Consider the following 16,707-nt stretch of genomic DNA (forward strand, 5'->3'; position numbering starts at 1 on the left):
AAAAAGTAAAATCCTGCTTGCCTGTAACAGCCTACGCTTTCAGCACTTTCATTGGAAGGCTAAAGTTTTGCATGCCATCAATGACCCTTAGGCTATGACAATAACTCTGAACCAGGTGAGCTACAAATCTAATTGCAATAATGTTTTAATGGTCTTTTCACAGCCCACATTGTTTAAAACAATACCTTGGAAGCTTCCTCAAGTGATGCCATTGTCCAGCAGGAGTTGGTTCCAGAATCCAAGTACATCAGCACTGTACAGACTTAATAATGTCAGCCTCCTGGGTTTTGGACCTTAATAACAATGGTCAAGTTAACAGTCTGATTTCTTATCTCTGAAAACTAGAGTAACAACTACTTTTTAATGGTTATATTTGGCAAGATTTCATTTAATTAATCGCAAAGTCAGGAAATATACTCCTGTTCTTGAACATGCTGATATCACGCTGGTGCAGTCCTCTCTGAAATCTCTTTTTAGAAATTAAACATTCACCATTGATTTTAATCCTGTACTTGATGGAAACAACATGGCAATGGTCCACACATCCCACTAGAATTCTATAAAATCGGTCAACCCAACAAAGAGCCAGTGGTCAAATTAAGCAGGAGCTGAATGTGACACAAATGGGAAGTGTACATCATTCCAAGCTGACCAACATAACTATGAAGTTTCATGTGTGTAGGTGCAAAACATTTGGAGGTACATGGGACACAAGATGTTTTAGATCATTAAATACTAAGTCAAGGGCCATAACTCTTGTTAGACTGAGTGAAATGCGACAGAAATGGCTGGTGTACAACAGCCCATTCTGACCAACATAACTATGAAGTTTCATGTGAGTAGGTGCAATACATTTGGAGGTACATACAACAGACACAACTCCTTTAAAGTATAATACTTGTGACAGAGTAAATAATTAATGATATTTTGATAAATACATTAAAAAAAATGTATAAAACATAAATTTTTCTTGGTCGGCATTTCAAATTACAAATTCGTATGAAGTATCATAGACATATTATAAGTAGTAGAGTGATTTTAGCTAGCAATAAAGAATTGTCTATCTTTGTGTAAACTATTGCTTGGACTGTTTTTGAAACTGACCTTGTGGTAATCCAGCATAATATCATTGCCAGAGTTCACTGACATGTTCAAGATGTTTATATGTTGAAGACATTGACCAGTGATGAGTATAACCTAGGCAAGATCCAGGCCACACCACTGGCTGCCAGTTAGTCTGTGTACGGTAGGTGTTTGTCAGGTTTTGGTAGGTTCTTGGTGCTCATAGCCCTTGTAGTTCAGGCAGAGGGTCCAGTTTTCAACAAAGCTGGTTGTTGTCAGCCCTCCATGTCTGCTAGATGATGCGAACAGTTCCAAGGTTGCCTATGTTGATAAATTTGCCAACATTAATTTTTTATACATATAAATTTATAATTTATACATGTAGAAAAGGGGACCCCATCATCCTCCATGTGGAGAACAATTTCCAGCATATCCATTTCAACTCTAGGCATCTACCTGTCCATTACCATCAGTTTGGTAGGTCTGAATGTGTGCTCCAACCACTTCCTCCTCCCAATGTGATAGATCTCCATTTTCATCCAAGAACTACAAGATTCCGTCTGCAGTCAGTGTGATTCTCAGGCAATGCCTCCGGTCATTGCATGCCAGCCCAGTGAATGGTTAATGCGTAGCCCCTGCCTGTCCCCAACCTCCATCATCCCCATGACCTCAAACAAAACTCCCCTCCCCCTTCATTTCCATGGCTGACTCCCGAAGAACAATCATTTGTGCCTAATGCCAGTGAGTTAAATTAGAACAAGCCCACAAGCCAGAAAGAAGCAGTCTAAGACGCATACATGTACTGTAAATTTCCTCAGGTGACCCTTTTCCAAAATTTCAATATTGGACAAGGCTGCTTATGAGTAAACATTTTCCCATGGCTATAAATAAAGGGAACTGAAACTTGACAGAAATGTAGATCCCTTGAGTGGGGCTGAATCTGACAAAAATGAAGTATGGCATCCATGGGAGTAGCTGAGCCTAAAAAAAACTTGTAGGCGCGATGGTTCTATGTAAGATTTGAGACTTTTATAATTATGTAAATTTCACACAGTTAGTAATATTTGCAATGAAAACTATAAAATCAAGCAATTACATCCTACACTTAGTTTAATTCAACATCAAACTTTAAAACATACTTTTGAGTAGTTCAAAGTGTTTGGCTAGCTATTAGTTTTGCAATTGTAACCACGGCCCCCAAGGTCTGGGGGTAAACCGTGATAGCTGGGGAAATGGGCTGTGTTTTTACTGTCCTTGTGACCCTGCAGTGCCGGGTGAATGCGGTGGTTTTGTATTCACGCCAAATATAGCAGGGGAATGTGCCTTACTTAGGGTCCCTGGGGTGCAAGGGCATTTGGCGGGGATTTTACCATCACTTCGTCCCCCAAGGGTTTTACCAGGGCTTGGCTAGACAGAAAGTCAAAGTCCCTGTTGTTCCTTGGACCTGGAGGGGCCATGGTTAAAATTGACTGGTGCATTTTAAATGCATTTTTGGGTTATTTAAATTTTGTCATTTTTTCAAAAAAGTTGTAGGCCAAGGCCTTCAATGCCTATATGTAGCTACACCACTGGCGTCACATAAAATGCCCGATCGGAATTTGTTAACCCATCAACTGAAAAAGAAAAACATGTTGTTTTTTATTGAAACCCACAACTGCTAGAGGAAATATTACATTTACAGATTACATGTCCTAAAGCATTTAAGCTTAAGATGCCTATCCTCGACACCGGACCTGATCCAGATCCAGAATACGATACGCTAATAACTCGGCCGCGTCACCGATAATGTCAACGTTCTCGTGCATATGAGGTCGTCCTTACGGACGCAAACCTGAACTTTTAAGTGGATAAGGGATACTTAAAGACCAATTTGGAGAATATTCAACATTTGTCCGTCCATACCAGTAGCGCTTGCATACGTAGTTGGAAATCTGAGTGTGCCCTTTATCTATTATCAAACATGATTACTTCCCTTTAACTGTTAGTATTAATATTTTTAATGAGATTGCGTACTTTTTCTGGTTGATGTGAGTTCAAGCGTGTTTAGAAGTCATTCATGTATGTGTCATAAGAATACCAATTAAATAAGTGTTGCGTTTCGAATGTTATATGTTCTATACATAATAGAGTATGTTATTTACAGCTATGCCTGTGGTACGGTGTACAGCCAGTATCGGCTACCAGATAAATCGGCCCCTTACCAAATCGACCCCTAGTTGAAACAGTTACCTTTTCGGCTCACTACCAAATCGGCCCCATTCTGAAAACGTTTCGGCCCCTGATTACGGAGACGTTTCGACCCTTATTAATTTTTTTCTAAATAACAAATTCATTTTTTATTTGAATAGAAGTTGTAATGAGGTATGATGCTATATATATATAAAGGTATTGTATAATAAATAGATTTAAAGAAAATATCTTTATATCTGGTCACAAATATATATAAGAACACAGATTGTTTTATTAAAAAACCGAGTCATGCCAAGTAATACCAGCCAATTTTTACACTTTTCATTTCTACACGAGAGTCAATTTCAGCTACACATTAACCCTTTATTGACCTAGAATCTGACCATGTGTTTAATCATGTTATCATATCTTGGGAGTTGCTGTAGTTCGAGTCAAGATTTGGAAGAATGTATTTAATTTTGCCCAGAAAGACGTGAAGAAGTATCAAGTGTTAGACATAATTACTGAGTACTTAATTTAGTAAAACTTATTATTTACTTATTCTTAAACAAAAATATGTTGTTTTTTAATGAGTAACATTATTTTTTTTAGACATATGACAGATGTTAATGAAAATGGTATGCTTAACCAACCGTTTTATTTGGAATGAAAATGTAACCTATATTACATTATATATGAATCTGGCCGTCTCATAGGTCGAATTATATTTAAGGCTAGATGCTTTACTAAGCGTATGGATATTGATTTTAAAATGTCAGATTTATTGGGTTCGCATTTTTTAACAAAAACACACACTCTTATTATTCACTTTTAAAGCTTTGTTGTTGTTGTTTTTTCACTGTAAAAATATTGAGTTCGTAAGTACACGTATACACCATGGAAAATGGAAAATACAAACGAAAAAATACATCACATTGGCGAAACTGAATCTCCGAATGTTAAATTTACTTCAATTTTGTTCATATCATCATGAACACATTCTGAGGCGTTTAAAATGCATTTTCGTATAACTGATTGCGATTTGTTTTTTCAATGTTTCAATCTAGAAAAATGCTTAGTTTTGTGTTCATCTGGCATTGTCTTCATACCGTGACCGGTGAAGAACATATTTTGACTCACATAAAATCACGACAATGGTCGCTGTCCTTGAGTAACTCCTTCTCTGTAAAATATTGACACAACCCCACACCCCAAATAATAACATGACTCCCAACGATCGTTACTGTAAATAGGTATTTAACCCCACCGAACAGAACCGTCTATGTTGGTCATTTAATACGTGTGCTCTTCAGTCTTAGTAATACAGGTGGTAATGCTGCAGCTATTGCTGTTGATACTACCACTAATGCTTCTGCTATTGCCACTGTCTACACCACCGCCACAACACCACCGTCACCACCACCACAACCATCACCACCACCGATGATGATGATGATGATGATGAATGATGATGATGATGATGATGTTACCCCTAAAACTACTGCCGCTCCTGCTGAATTGTTGTTGTTGTTGTTGTTGTTGTTGCCACTTCTACAACAACAGCTACTACTATTCCTTCTACTAACTATCATATAACTACTACTGATGCTGCTAATATCGGCTAGCAGTTAATCAACTATATGTTGCTGTGAATGAAGGAACTAAGCTTTTTGTATCAATGTGAAGACCCTTCATTTATCTATTTATAATGAGCGCAAAGTACAATGAACCCTTAAAGGAACTGTACACCAGATTCGCCCCAAAAATGTAAAAAAAAAATTGTGTCGGAGACCGGGTTCAAACCCGTGTCGCCAAAATTGCAGTCCAGCGTCGTATCCACTGAGCTACGACGGCTTACTCTATTAATTACATAATTAAGCTATACACGTACCTCGGTTATATCACGTGATAACACCGACTAGCCAATCACGCATAAGGAATTAATTCTACCTGGTAGACATACCCAGTAATCTTTTTAATGGAAAAATACGAAATAACTGCTAAACTTAAATAAATTGTAAACTATGTGGTACTTCAGTTAGTAAGTTTCAATGCATTGTACACATCGATGCCAAGTTTATGTCAGTTTTCGACAATTTTCTTTTTTTCCCGCTATTTTATCATACGGAGTACAGCCCCTTTAAGTAGATTTTCGTCATCCATAGATAAACGACTCCCCGGTATCATTTTATTAAATACACATGAGTCATATCATTTTGAGCCGGTAGTCGATAAGTTTGACTGGGGTTCGTGATTCTATTTGGGTCAAAATACATCCTCACGCCGGCCAGATCCTAATAGCCTCTTATAGAACAATACCGTAATCAAGTTGTTAAATTGAACGACTTGATTACGGTATTGTTCTATAAGAGGCTATTAGGATTTGGCCGGTGTGAGGAAAATATTTAGCTGTTGGGGAACTAAGAAATATAGTTAGTACATTTGTACTTGATGTTTTCAATCTTTAAACATAATTCAAGAGTGTGGTTTAGATAGTTAAATATTGTTATCAAGGAGATATTCATAAACAATATCAAAGATGTAATGCTTAGCTTAGTTAATTAATAATTATACTTTTTATAGTTAAGAAAATCATGTCAATACTTAATAATAAACTCTTATTGATTGTCTTTGTTTTATTTTTGACAAGTGTCGTAATAAACAAAATGAGATGAAGCGTTTAACCTAAGAAACATGGACGTTAGAAAGACTTTTTTCCGAAAAAGGACCAAAATCATTGCTCCCCTGAATTTCATGCTGGTCGTAATGACCATTAAATGAAATGAATTAGCTGTTACAGCAGATAACCGATAAAATTACATGGAGAACCAAGTCAGCCCTTTAACCCTTAGCACAAAACCACTGAATGGAACATTATGCATATGGTGCTAATATCCAGGTACATGCTGGCATACAGGGGTTCCTTCTTAATCGAAAATTGGATAGGATTTCTTGGCATGTAAAAAAATAAATCATTAAACTTCCAAAAAAATCTTGAAATAATCTTGAAATAATATACATAAGCATGTTGCTTATGATTTACAAGAGGTATAATGATATGTGTTTAATATCAAGTCCAATGTCTAAAACTGTATCAAACACATATCACCCGCTGTAGATGGCACCAACATTTCTCAAAAACTCCTCGCACGTGCCCTCATGCGAGTCATATGAGTCTAACTCATCCATAATCCTGGCGTCAATGTCTACATAACGCTCTCTACGCTGACGGTCAAGAACACTCAGAACATCGCGTACTGGTGACTGAAAATAAATAATAGAGGAATACGAACACATATAACATATATTCTGTTCAAAATATGTTTGGTTCTTTTAAGATTCACTCTTACTCTCAAATAAGATTTACCAAAATTTATACAATTGTTTTGATATGTCGATAACTTACTAATCTATACTAAATATATATATACATAGTGACGTTATTTTAGTTTATACTTGCATCGATAGGTACCAACCCTTCCCTCGTTCCATTAGCACTACAGGGCTTGCAGACGAACTGTACTGAAGTTAACTCTTTCCTTGCTTTCAAGTAATATTCTCTGGGGATGCCTTTTAAGATGGATAATAATTAATGAAAAAACGAAAACTGATAGTTATAAGAGGTTATTTTTCTACCAGACAGACGGTCTTATGGCGAATTGTCACATTCCACAGGTGTCAGACGTTGGAATTTGTGACACTTTACAAGTTTACAAGTTTATTCGTCTACACTCAGGTCACCAAAAAAAAAAATGATAGAAAGTACACAACTAAACGTTATCATTATTCTGTGCATTTTTATATTTAAAATTTAAAGGGTACCTACTTCTTTTAACTAAACTAGATTTTTTTTAATTCTATGCACAATGTCAAACTTTAATATGTATTGAATGCAAAACAAATATTGAAATAGGGTATATTTTTTGTGACAATATTGAGAGCAATAGTATACCTCAAATAAGTACAAAATAAATTGATGGTGTCTACAAAACATTTATATTGCTAACACCTACCTGTATCGCAGACGAAATGGGGACGAAATGGCAGGGCCGAAACGTCTTAGGGGCCTATTTGGTAAAGGGCCGATTTGTCTCGCTCTCCCCAGTATCCGATACAGATATTTAACTTCGAAAAAATAATAGTATGAATATGAACTTCCTGTTATTGTTTGGGTGACATTTCACAATTATTATCAAAACTTCATTAACCATGAGAGACACTCGTCATTAATAAGGAATTCAGATATATAAATGTCTCCTGTAAGTGCTCCATTCACTACTGATTCAACCTTTCGAACTGTTCAATAATTAATTAGGAACTTTGGGGAAGTTAAAAAGTTAGGAGAGGAATACAGGTTAGACTTAGAGCCTTCATAATAGCACGGACCTATAGTAATACAGGTAAAACTCGGCACATTTATTCTTTGTATTACTAAGCTTATTTTAGGCATGACAGCTTAAGCCTTGCACAGTACAGTAAAACTGCAGTCGTTTGAACAGGCGGTTGTTGGAAAACTGGCAGTCAGTCGAGGTTGAAGCTTAGTCCCGAACATTTTTCCTTTTATTTTCATATAAAATATTCTGACGCTGGATCGCAACTTATATACTGGTTGACGGTACATTTCCGAACTGGGCACAAATCCCTAACACCGGCTAAAACACGCGTTTGTTTACCGTGATCGATTATTCGATGATCTAGATCAATACAAAGGCTTGCATTGGTCACACTTGCGAAGTTTCATCTTGTTTTGTTAAGTCTTTTTCTAAAAAAATGCCATTCAATGTTCATACCTTAAAGATCAAGGTGTAGCACATGGGGGAATGACGTCAGAGGGCGCACGCGCATCTTTAGGTTTTGCAGTTATGTTGACCTACATTCAAGATATTCATAAATAGAAATCACGGTTTACATTCGAAGCGAATGTTTAGAAAAAAACATCGGAAACAATAAATCACTTTGCAGCTAAGTGTTTATTTAATGTAGCATACTTTTTAATTATAATTGTATGACCATGTATTTTCGCTTTTCAAGTGTTCGGTATTTGTGCCCTCCATAGCATAATTTTAAGGGTGATTTACTGTCCATAAAATGAACAATTTTCGACATAAAATTGATGAGATCGTGAATATGTACTTTGACAGCTGTTTTCACATGAACCAAAGATGTTTCATATGGAATTTTAACTTACTACAACAAAAACTCTCCAAAAAACTGAAACTGAAACTGATTTATTTCATTAAACGCCTATTTCTATATAAATATTCAATGGCGTTGTACACAAAATACCAAATATAAGAATCACAAATTATAGAACAAAATCAAACACTGAGACATATACCATATAAAACATGTCAAACGTAGGTAGCAAAACTATAAAACAATAAGAGAATTATTAAAATATTAACAATTCACGATACATACTACTTCTAAAAATTTAAATAACCTGCTTTAAAAAATGGATCGTTGTGACTAAAATAAATTTATACATCGATGCCACGAATAACAGAGGCTCGAATCAGCTGAATTATATTAATAAAAATAAAAATAAATTATACATGAGCTTGATTAAGATGATAAAAGTACACTCAACTTAAGACTTTAAACACTTTAAATTACAATAAAAAATAAATCAGGATTCTAATAATTCATATAAATATCACAGAACACAAATAACAGAAACACAGATAAGTCCAATCAGTCTATCTTCTATTAAAACCACAGTATGAACAATGACTAGAAAAATGCATAAAAATCTCTAAAGAAGTGAGTTTTAAGATTCTTTTTGAACTGTTCTATGGAAGACGAGTTCTTGACGTGTACAGGCAGTTTATTCCAAAGAACTGGGCCTGCTGTAGCGAAACCCCGGTCAGAGAATGATTTTCGCCTATTAAATGGGACATCGTAAATAAGTTCTGACGTAGCAGAGGATCTCAAACCGGCACGTCGATGCATTTTTACGGTCAATAGTTCCGTGAGATATGATGGGGCATTTCCGGTTGAACAATTAAACATTAAACACAGTACCTTAAATTGAATTCGTGCTTTAACTGGCAGCCAATTGAGCTCGAATAACGCGTCTTTAGCACTGTCATATTTTCCACGCTGAAGAACAAGTTTCGCACACATATTTTGTATACGCTGCAATTTATATAAATCACAATCGGCTATTCCGTAAAGTAATGCATTACAATAATCGAGATGGGAGATGACAAGCGACAAAACAAGAATTTTGGTAGCGTCTACGGTCAGATATTTACGGATACTTTTAATCCTCAGATAGTTAAACATAGCACTTTTACACTTAATTCGAATATGTTCTTTAAAATTTAGAAACTGGTCAAGGTAAGCGCCCAAATATCGCACAACTTTCACGGACGGGATATTGTCACCTACAATGTTGATTTCAGTTGTGCAACATTTATTTAGTTGAGAACTATGTCCGAATAAAATAAACTCTGTCTTCGATGTGTTCATCTTAAGTTTATTCGCGTTCATCCACTCATTTATTGTGGTCGCACACTCTTCAAGCTCTTGTATGGCACTGTGCTCCTCAAGCTCCGAGGCAGGCCGGAAACGCTTGCCGGCAATATGGTCATCGGCAAACCCGTACACGGAAATTGACGGTGGAATGACGTCAAACAGTGTGCCAGCATAAGTGAGGTACAGCCAAGGGCCGAGGCAACTTCCCTGAGGAACACTGCATTCCAGTGACCTCGAGGATGACATGGCGGCGTTGACACTCACACGGCAACTTCTGGGACGCAGATACGAATCGACCCACGCCAAGGCCGAGTCAGCAATGCCATACTGTTTGTGGAGGACATCAAGCAGGATGCTGTGGTCTACAGTATCGAAGGCGGCGCTGAGGTCGAGTGCAATCAATGCGGTCACTTCCTGTTTCTCCATGCCGTCCAGCAAGTCGTTGACCAATCTGACTATTGCCGTTTCACACGAGTGATAGCGTCTATATGCAGACTGGTTCACCGGAAGGAGACTGTTGGCTTCGACGTGCTCATTTAGTCTTAGTAAGGCTGCCTTTTCAGTCACTTTTGAGAGGAACGACAGGTTACTAACAGGTCTATAATTAGATAGATGAAGCTCGAGTCCCGCTTTCTTCAGTAGTGGTCGAACGATAGCCTGTTTCCAATTGGATGGAAATACACCTTCTGCTAGTGATAAATTGACAATTCGCGTAATACATGGTAAAAGTTCGTTTAGAAATGACTTCAATATATGAGTTGGTAAGATGTCAATGCTACAAGACTTGGTATTCAGTTCACTTATAATTCGCTTAACGTCCGTTTGCGAAAGCTCCTGGAAACTGTTGAAACACAAGGTGTCCTTAGGAATAGGCTCAAAACACTGGTAGTCATTGAGTGCATTTCTGATAGTGGCAATTTTGTCCATAAAAAAATCTGCGAATTGTTCAGCTAACGTTGTGTCGTTCACGGCAGAGGGCATTGGATTTTCAGATTTGGTGCCAGTAAGTTCGGACACTATACGATACAGGTGTTTGGTATTTCCTTTTGCGTTTTCAATTTTGTCAACCATGACTGTTTTCTTCTGTTTGCAGATTTCATAACTGTACAAACTTCTGATTTGTTTAAAATATTCAAATTGGTCCTGTTGTCTGTACTTCCTCCAAATACGTTCAGCTTTACGTAAGGTACGCTTAAGCTTCATGATGTTATCATTGTGATCATTATCTCCAAGATAATTGTAAAAAAAATAAAAAAATGTTCGGATTTGTGACCTTAGCCAGTAAGCACAAAACCTTATGATTACCTCAAGGTCATAATTTCACACATATACCTGAAAGCATTGTCCAAAATAAACAATTGTCAGGTGTTAAATTTTCAAGTTGTAAAAATGCAGTGACAGATGAAAAAGAATTTGATAGGTGTGAAACCCAATTATTACCGTTTACGCATGACTGCTAATACTTTATGAGCATTTCAGATGATAGTTGTGAACATTTAATGACTATGAGCATTTCAGATGATAGTTGTGAACATTTAATGACGAGAATTTAATCATAATTATTCTTATGTTATTGTTTTTTTAAAAGCAACTTTTATTGGTTTTTCTTTTACATTTTCACATTTAGTATACTACAGCTTTTGAACATATGAGCAATTTCCACAACTCATTACATAATCCATGCCAATGTAAACTAACAACTTTAAAGTTAAAATTTATGTTGTAAGTAATTTCATAACAGACTTAAATGGAAACTTGGGTTGTTCAAATCATCAGATCACTCAGTGCCCGGCGTCCTTGAGTGATCGCCGTTTTACTGTAGTAAGTAAATACTGACCAGATGGCGTAGGGCTAGAGCTAGAGGGACTGTTTATGGGGTGAGGTTGTGTGTCCAAGTCAAACTGAAGAAGTTGATAATGATATCAGTAGTCCCTTGCCTTGAGCTTGGCATAAGAAGGGAAGTACTGGGAAAGTTTGAATATAAAGAATATGTTCTGACCCAGGAAAATTGTCTCCCATGATATGGTCCTTATCACCAGCGCATGCAAATGACCCAGGGTTCTATTCTAAAACAGTAAGGGTGTTGCACTGGATGTATCTCATGGTAAAAAAACCCCACAAAAACATTAAAATTGAATGATTTTGAAATCAGAATTTCATGGGTTAATAAGACTTCTCACGCAGTCAATATGTATGTGTATCAAACTTTTACAGAGTAGCACAAGTTGGACTAATAAAATGTACATGGATTGCTATGCAAATCTAAATTTACTAAATATATTAGTCCATCATATGTCGTGTCTAGATGGGTAATTTTACTATCCTGTAAATGAAAAATGTTTGGCAATTATAAGGCTATTCTGTATTCAGATGGCCTTGTCATTGGGCTTTTTGGCCAGCACTGTAGTGAGGTAGGAGATTGAATGTTGGCTTTTGGAACAAGTCAAGAATTCAGTGCTGAACATGTAGTTATATTATCTGAAGAAGAAAAGGTAGTTATAAAGCTTTTTCTCGTTAGTTTTTTTTTTTATAAAATCACAATTTGGGAAATTAATGTCCCTGAACTGTAGCTTTTATTAATTCATATAGAACACAAAAATACAGGAACATTTCTTGATGTATTTTACAGTGTACGTGTTTATATTTAATTTATATTTTCAGCTGTGATTTTCTTGGCCTGCCACATTGTACACTATGTACCGAGACTTCCAGCGTACAGATAGCAACACAAGCGGTGGTTGCGAGGCACCACGCTATGTGCCAGATGACACAGAAGCCTCCGCCCTGTTGCAGTACTTGTCTCGGGAAGAACTGGATGACTACATTTCCCACCCAGAGAAAATAGATGCAATTGTGAAAGACTTACATCAAGTAAGACCTCCTTTTATTAAATTGAAAAATTTATGCTAGTTACACTAGCATAATAAATGCTGAGAGTGGTAACCTAAAATTTGATAATAGAACTTTTGTTATAATCACATCATGCACATGGCAGAATTGACTATTTGGCAGAAAAGTACCAGTATTTAAATGTGTATATTATGCACCAGTCATTTGTAATAATGCACCCCCCCCCCCCCCCCCCCCCCCCCCCCCAGGTCCGGGGGTATACCTGGGATAGCCGGGGAAATGGGCTGTGTTTTAACCTTTCAGGTGGCCCCTCAGTGCCGGGTGAATGCGGTGGTTTGTCTTCGCACAAAATATAGCGGGGAATGGGCCTTACTTAGGCTCCCTAGGGTGCAGGGGCATTTGGCGGGGATTTGACCATCAGTTCATCCCCGCAGGACGGGGATTTTAGCCGGGGTTGGCTGGACCATAAGTCAAAGTCCCCGCTATTCCCCCGGATCTGGGGGGCCGTGGTTACAATTGACTGGTGCATTACATTGCATCCAAAAATGAACAAGCAATATATACCCTGTATAAAAGAGTGCCAGTATCATTTATGCATTATAACTACAAGTATATGTTTGTCATTTCATTAATTTTGTGAGATTTTTCTCGATTAAAATGTTTATTAAAATTGAACAAACTATGATGTTGTGTGTGTTTTTGGAAATGAAATTTAAACTCTTGCCTTTGTTTCAGGTAAAAAAGATTCAAAAAGATCGAGATACAATTGTGGCTAAAAATAAAAGTTTAGCGGAGTATAATATGAGTTTACAGAGGCCATTTGCTGATCGTAAAACTGAGGTTGGAAGATTATATGAGGAAGTGAACAGTATGAAGTTTTCGTTGGGTACTGATGTGGCCTCATTAGGTAATAGTTTCTTTAACTCTTACTCTGACATAGAAAACCTGAGTGCTGACATAACATCTTGCTAGGGACCCCAATTTTTAACTTGCTATGCCTCCCTGGGACCAAAATAAACTTTTGTAAAGTATAAGCCCTAATATAATGGGACCATATAAATAACATAAAGTTTTCAACCAAGATCATAGATGGTCAAAGGACCTTTCCTAACGAGAACTCTATGAATAAAAAATCATAAATTTAAGTATACTATTACATCTCTTTATGAGTATAATGTTGGTACTTTAAAAAAAATTGTAATGTATAAATGCATATATTTTTGTAAAATTATTTAGTGTATTTTTGCTATTTAGTTTAACTTCATAATTATTGGTTTATAGGTTAGACAGTTCGTGTTTCGCTGTTAATATAAAACTCTTAAATATTTTAGCATTTGGAATGTACAATACATCATTTAAAGTTAGAAATACTGACTTGGATCTGTTTCTACTAGTCTATTACATTTGAGTAGATCAATAGTCTGAATCATACTGCCTCTCTGATATTTCAAGGGGTTCCACCTTGGTGCCTTAGCAGGGCGTTTACTGGGTTACTGATTTGCATATAGAGGCGGAGCTTCTATGCTCACAACATTACAGTAACATTATACATTGAAAAAACAAACTGTTTTGGGATATCTGTTTTACACGTGTTTATTATCGTCACGATGATGTTTTTGTGTGATTTTCAGAGTCCAAGACAGGGCGCCAAACGCACGAGACAATGTTAGCAATCTTCCAAACTCAGGCAGCCTCATCAGATGACCAATCAGAGGTTTGTTGTGTCTTTTTCATATACTGTATTCATTATGATTAATTTTGCTTATCCAACTATTCTGCGTATTTCATAAATTCAAAATAACTGATAAAAGTACTGTTGATTGAAAGTTGAAATTGAATTAAAATTGAAAGTGTTAACAAAGAATTGTTTTTAGAAACATATTGAGCTCTATGAATTGCCTTGTAACTGAAAGCTTGGATGACCAATATTTTTATTAATGTATTATTGTATATATATATATACAATTCTTCAATGTTTAAATTTACATTCTGACAGTATTTTTTTCTTGTTTTTTAACCCTTTTATTAAAATAATTATATTCAGCAAAAGAATTCTGTTACAAAAGGCCAATATTAACAGTAGTTATAACATTAGAAGGTGAATAATAATGTTTAAATGATTATGTTCAAAGTTAAAATGCAAGGACTTAAAGACTGACAGTTAGAAATTTCATTTTCAGGCCATAGCAGATGAGTTTTGCGGTGACAATATGACTTTAGAAACATTTTTGAGTCAATATGTTGAAAAGAGAACTGAGGCGTACATAAAACGTGCAAAACTGGAGAAAGTAACAGACTTGTTAAGACAAGGTAGCTCCACAACAAACAGCACTGCTCCCTACCCCAGCACAAACTATTCCCCTAAACCCCAGCCAGCGTCACCGGGATATGGGACTGTGAACTATGGATCTGCCCCGTACCCGAGTTACGGAAATGTTGGAGGTTCAATGCCAATGCCATCTTCGCCTTATAGATGAGGCTGGATTGTGTTACTAGTAGGAGCGTTAACTAAATGTTAACTGTTGTTAGACATTTGTATTGTTACAAAAGTATGTACATGTACATCAATGGTATGCATTGTTTCGAACAATTATTTATTTTTAGCGCAGTTGACTGTGTTTTTAACTGTTTCAGAAGTTTTGCACCAATGCCTAAAGTGGGCTGATTTTACAATCGGCATCCATTGTTTACTCAGTTTTTACTGTATCAGTATACTTTATAATTATGAAGAAGAAGAATTTTCTTATTAATCATCATTTTCATGTTTAACTGCAGAGTATCATCAGGCTGTATAAGTTTATACACCCAAATGAGCATGATAAGAATATACAATTGCTCATTACACAATCTCCCCATTATGGATTATTAAAATAAAACTCTTGTTAAATAAAACTCTTGTTTTAGAATACATGCCTTTTCTGTATCTCTGACATTTTGGTATCATTTTTAGCTGGCGAGTTTGTCAAAGCTAAAATATGAGGTTACTTGTATTGAATTGCCTTGATGTTGTCAAATGCTTTAATCTTGGCCATACTTTAAATGACAGTCAGGTAATATAGCCACATAGTATGAAACTTGTAAGGTAACCATAGGTTACCAATGGTAGTACACACAGCTTTAATTATTGTAGAGTCATGTCCCTTGATTCAGATCTACTTGGAAAAAGGGACAAGCACATCCACTTGGTGTACTTGATCTTTTTTCAGGACTTACTTTATGCCTCTTATTGAGGCAGCTGTTATGTATCTGTGTGTTCACTAGGCAGATTGCTAGTGTTTAATGTATAGGTATGTCAACCAAGCTTTTTGAAGGTTGACCGTTGTGTAAGCTGGCAAACTTGTTATAATGTACATGTATGCTGAAGTATCAAATTCCTTATAATAAATTTCATGTGTTATATCTGCATCTTTATTATCATACAAAAATATACTTCCATTATAAACCATTTTAACTTGCTGGATTCTGCAAATTGTATGTAACACTGCATCAACAGTAGTTATTTTTTTAAACAAATTAAAAGCAACATTGAATTCGACATTTGTTTGATAACATGAACAACTATCAGGACTTGAGAAAATGATATAATTAAATAACTTGTTGACATCTGTTTCTCACCTACTGATATAAAATTTGTGCAGGACTAAGATCCTTGAATGAAACAGACCCTTAAGTATATCCCTTGCAGTGTGATGATGAAGCCCAATTGAATGTATGAGTTTATTTCAACATTTACTTTATTTCAGCTCCACATTGTTTTTTATTGAATGTCTGTCTATATTAAAAACATGTTTTTTCAAATGTTTTGAGATACATTGTAGATACAAATTCATACAATCTTGATGACTTAACACAGTTGCTTTGTATGGCTGTTATAGTAATGTTGATATTTAATGTCAATAAATGATTTAATTGAGAAATTGAGACTTCTGCATTTACCATTCCCCCACTCCATGACCCACACTTTAAAACGATCCCAAGACTGAGTTTTAAAAGCATTTTCCAATATAAAAACTTAATAGGTAATTGTGTTAAACAGATTACCCAAAGAACTGTGTAACTAATTAAAAGATATTTTAGTGACAACCTATAGAAATGTTCATGATCCTTTGTGTGTTTGAATAAAATTGTGTGTTTGAATGAAATAAA

The 16,707-nt window shown here is 36.0% G+C and overlaps 1 protein-coding gene across 2 annotated transcripts; it reads left to right on the forward strand.

Moving 5' to 3' along the window:
• The first annotated feature begins 7,366 nt into the window (after nt 1–7,366).
• On the forward strand, nt 7,367–16,478 carry LOC128232599 (vacuolar protein sorting-associated protein 37C-like). Of its 2 annotated transcripts, none has more exons than XM_052946259.1 (5): nt 7,367–7,490; nt 12,373–12,582; nt 13,297–13,468; nt 14,193–14,275; nt 14,742–16,478. In XM_052946259.1, exons 2-5 carry the CDS (start codon nt 12,406–12,408, stop codon nt 15,036–15,038), a joined length of 729 nt encoding a protein of 242 aa, XP_052802219.1. In that variant the 5' UTR covers nt 7,367–7,490; nt 12,373–12,405; the 3' UTR covers nt 15,039–16,478. The 2 variants fall into 2 exon arrangements, with proteins under 2 accessions (XP_052802219.1, XP_052802218.1); XM_052946258.1 differs by having other exon boundaries at nt 7,377–7,631.
• The last annotated feature ends 229 nt before the right edge of the window (nt 16,479–16,707 follow it).

The sequence above is a fragment of the Mya arenaria genome, chromosome 4 (genome assembly GCF_026914265.1).
Source record: "Mya arenaria isolate MELC-2E11 chromosome 4, ASM2691426v1".
In the NCBI taxonomy this organism is placed as follows: domain Eukaryota; kingdom Metazoa; phylum Mollusca; class Bivalvia; order Myida; family Myidae; genus Mya; species Mya arenaria.

Coding starts and splice junctions, on each gene's coding strand:
- LOC128232599 (XM_052946259.1), top strand. CDS start 12,406: ATGTACCGAGACTTCCAGCGTACAGATAGCAACACAAGCGGTGGTTGC. Junction 13,469..14,192: donor TACTGATGTGGCCTCATTAG/GTAATAGTTTCT, acceptor TGTGATTTTCAG/AGTCCAAGACAGGGCGCCAA. Junction 14,276..14,741: donor CATCAGATGACCAATCAGAG/GTTTGTTGTGTC, acceptor TTTCATTTTCAG/GCCATAGCAGATGAGTTTTG.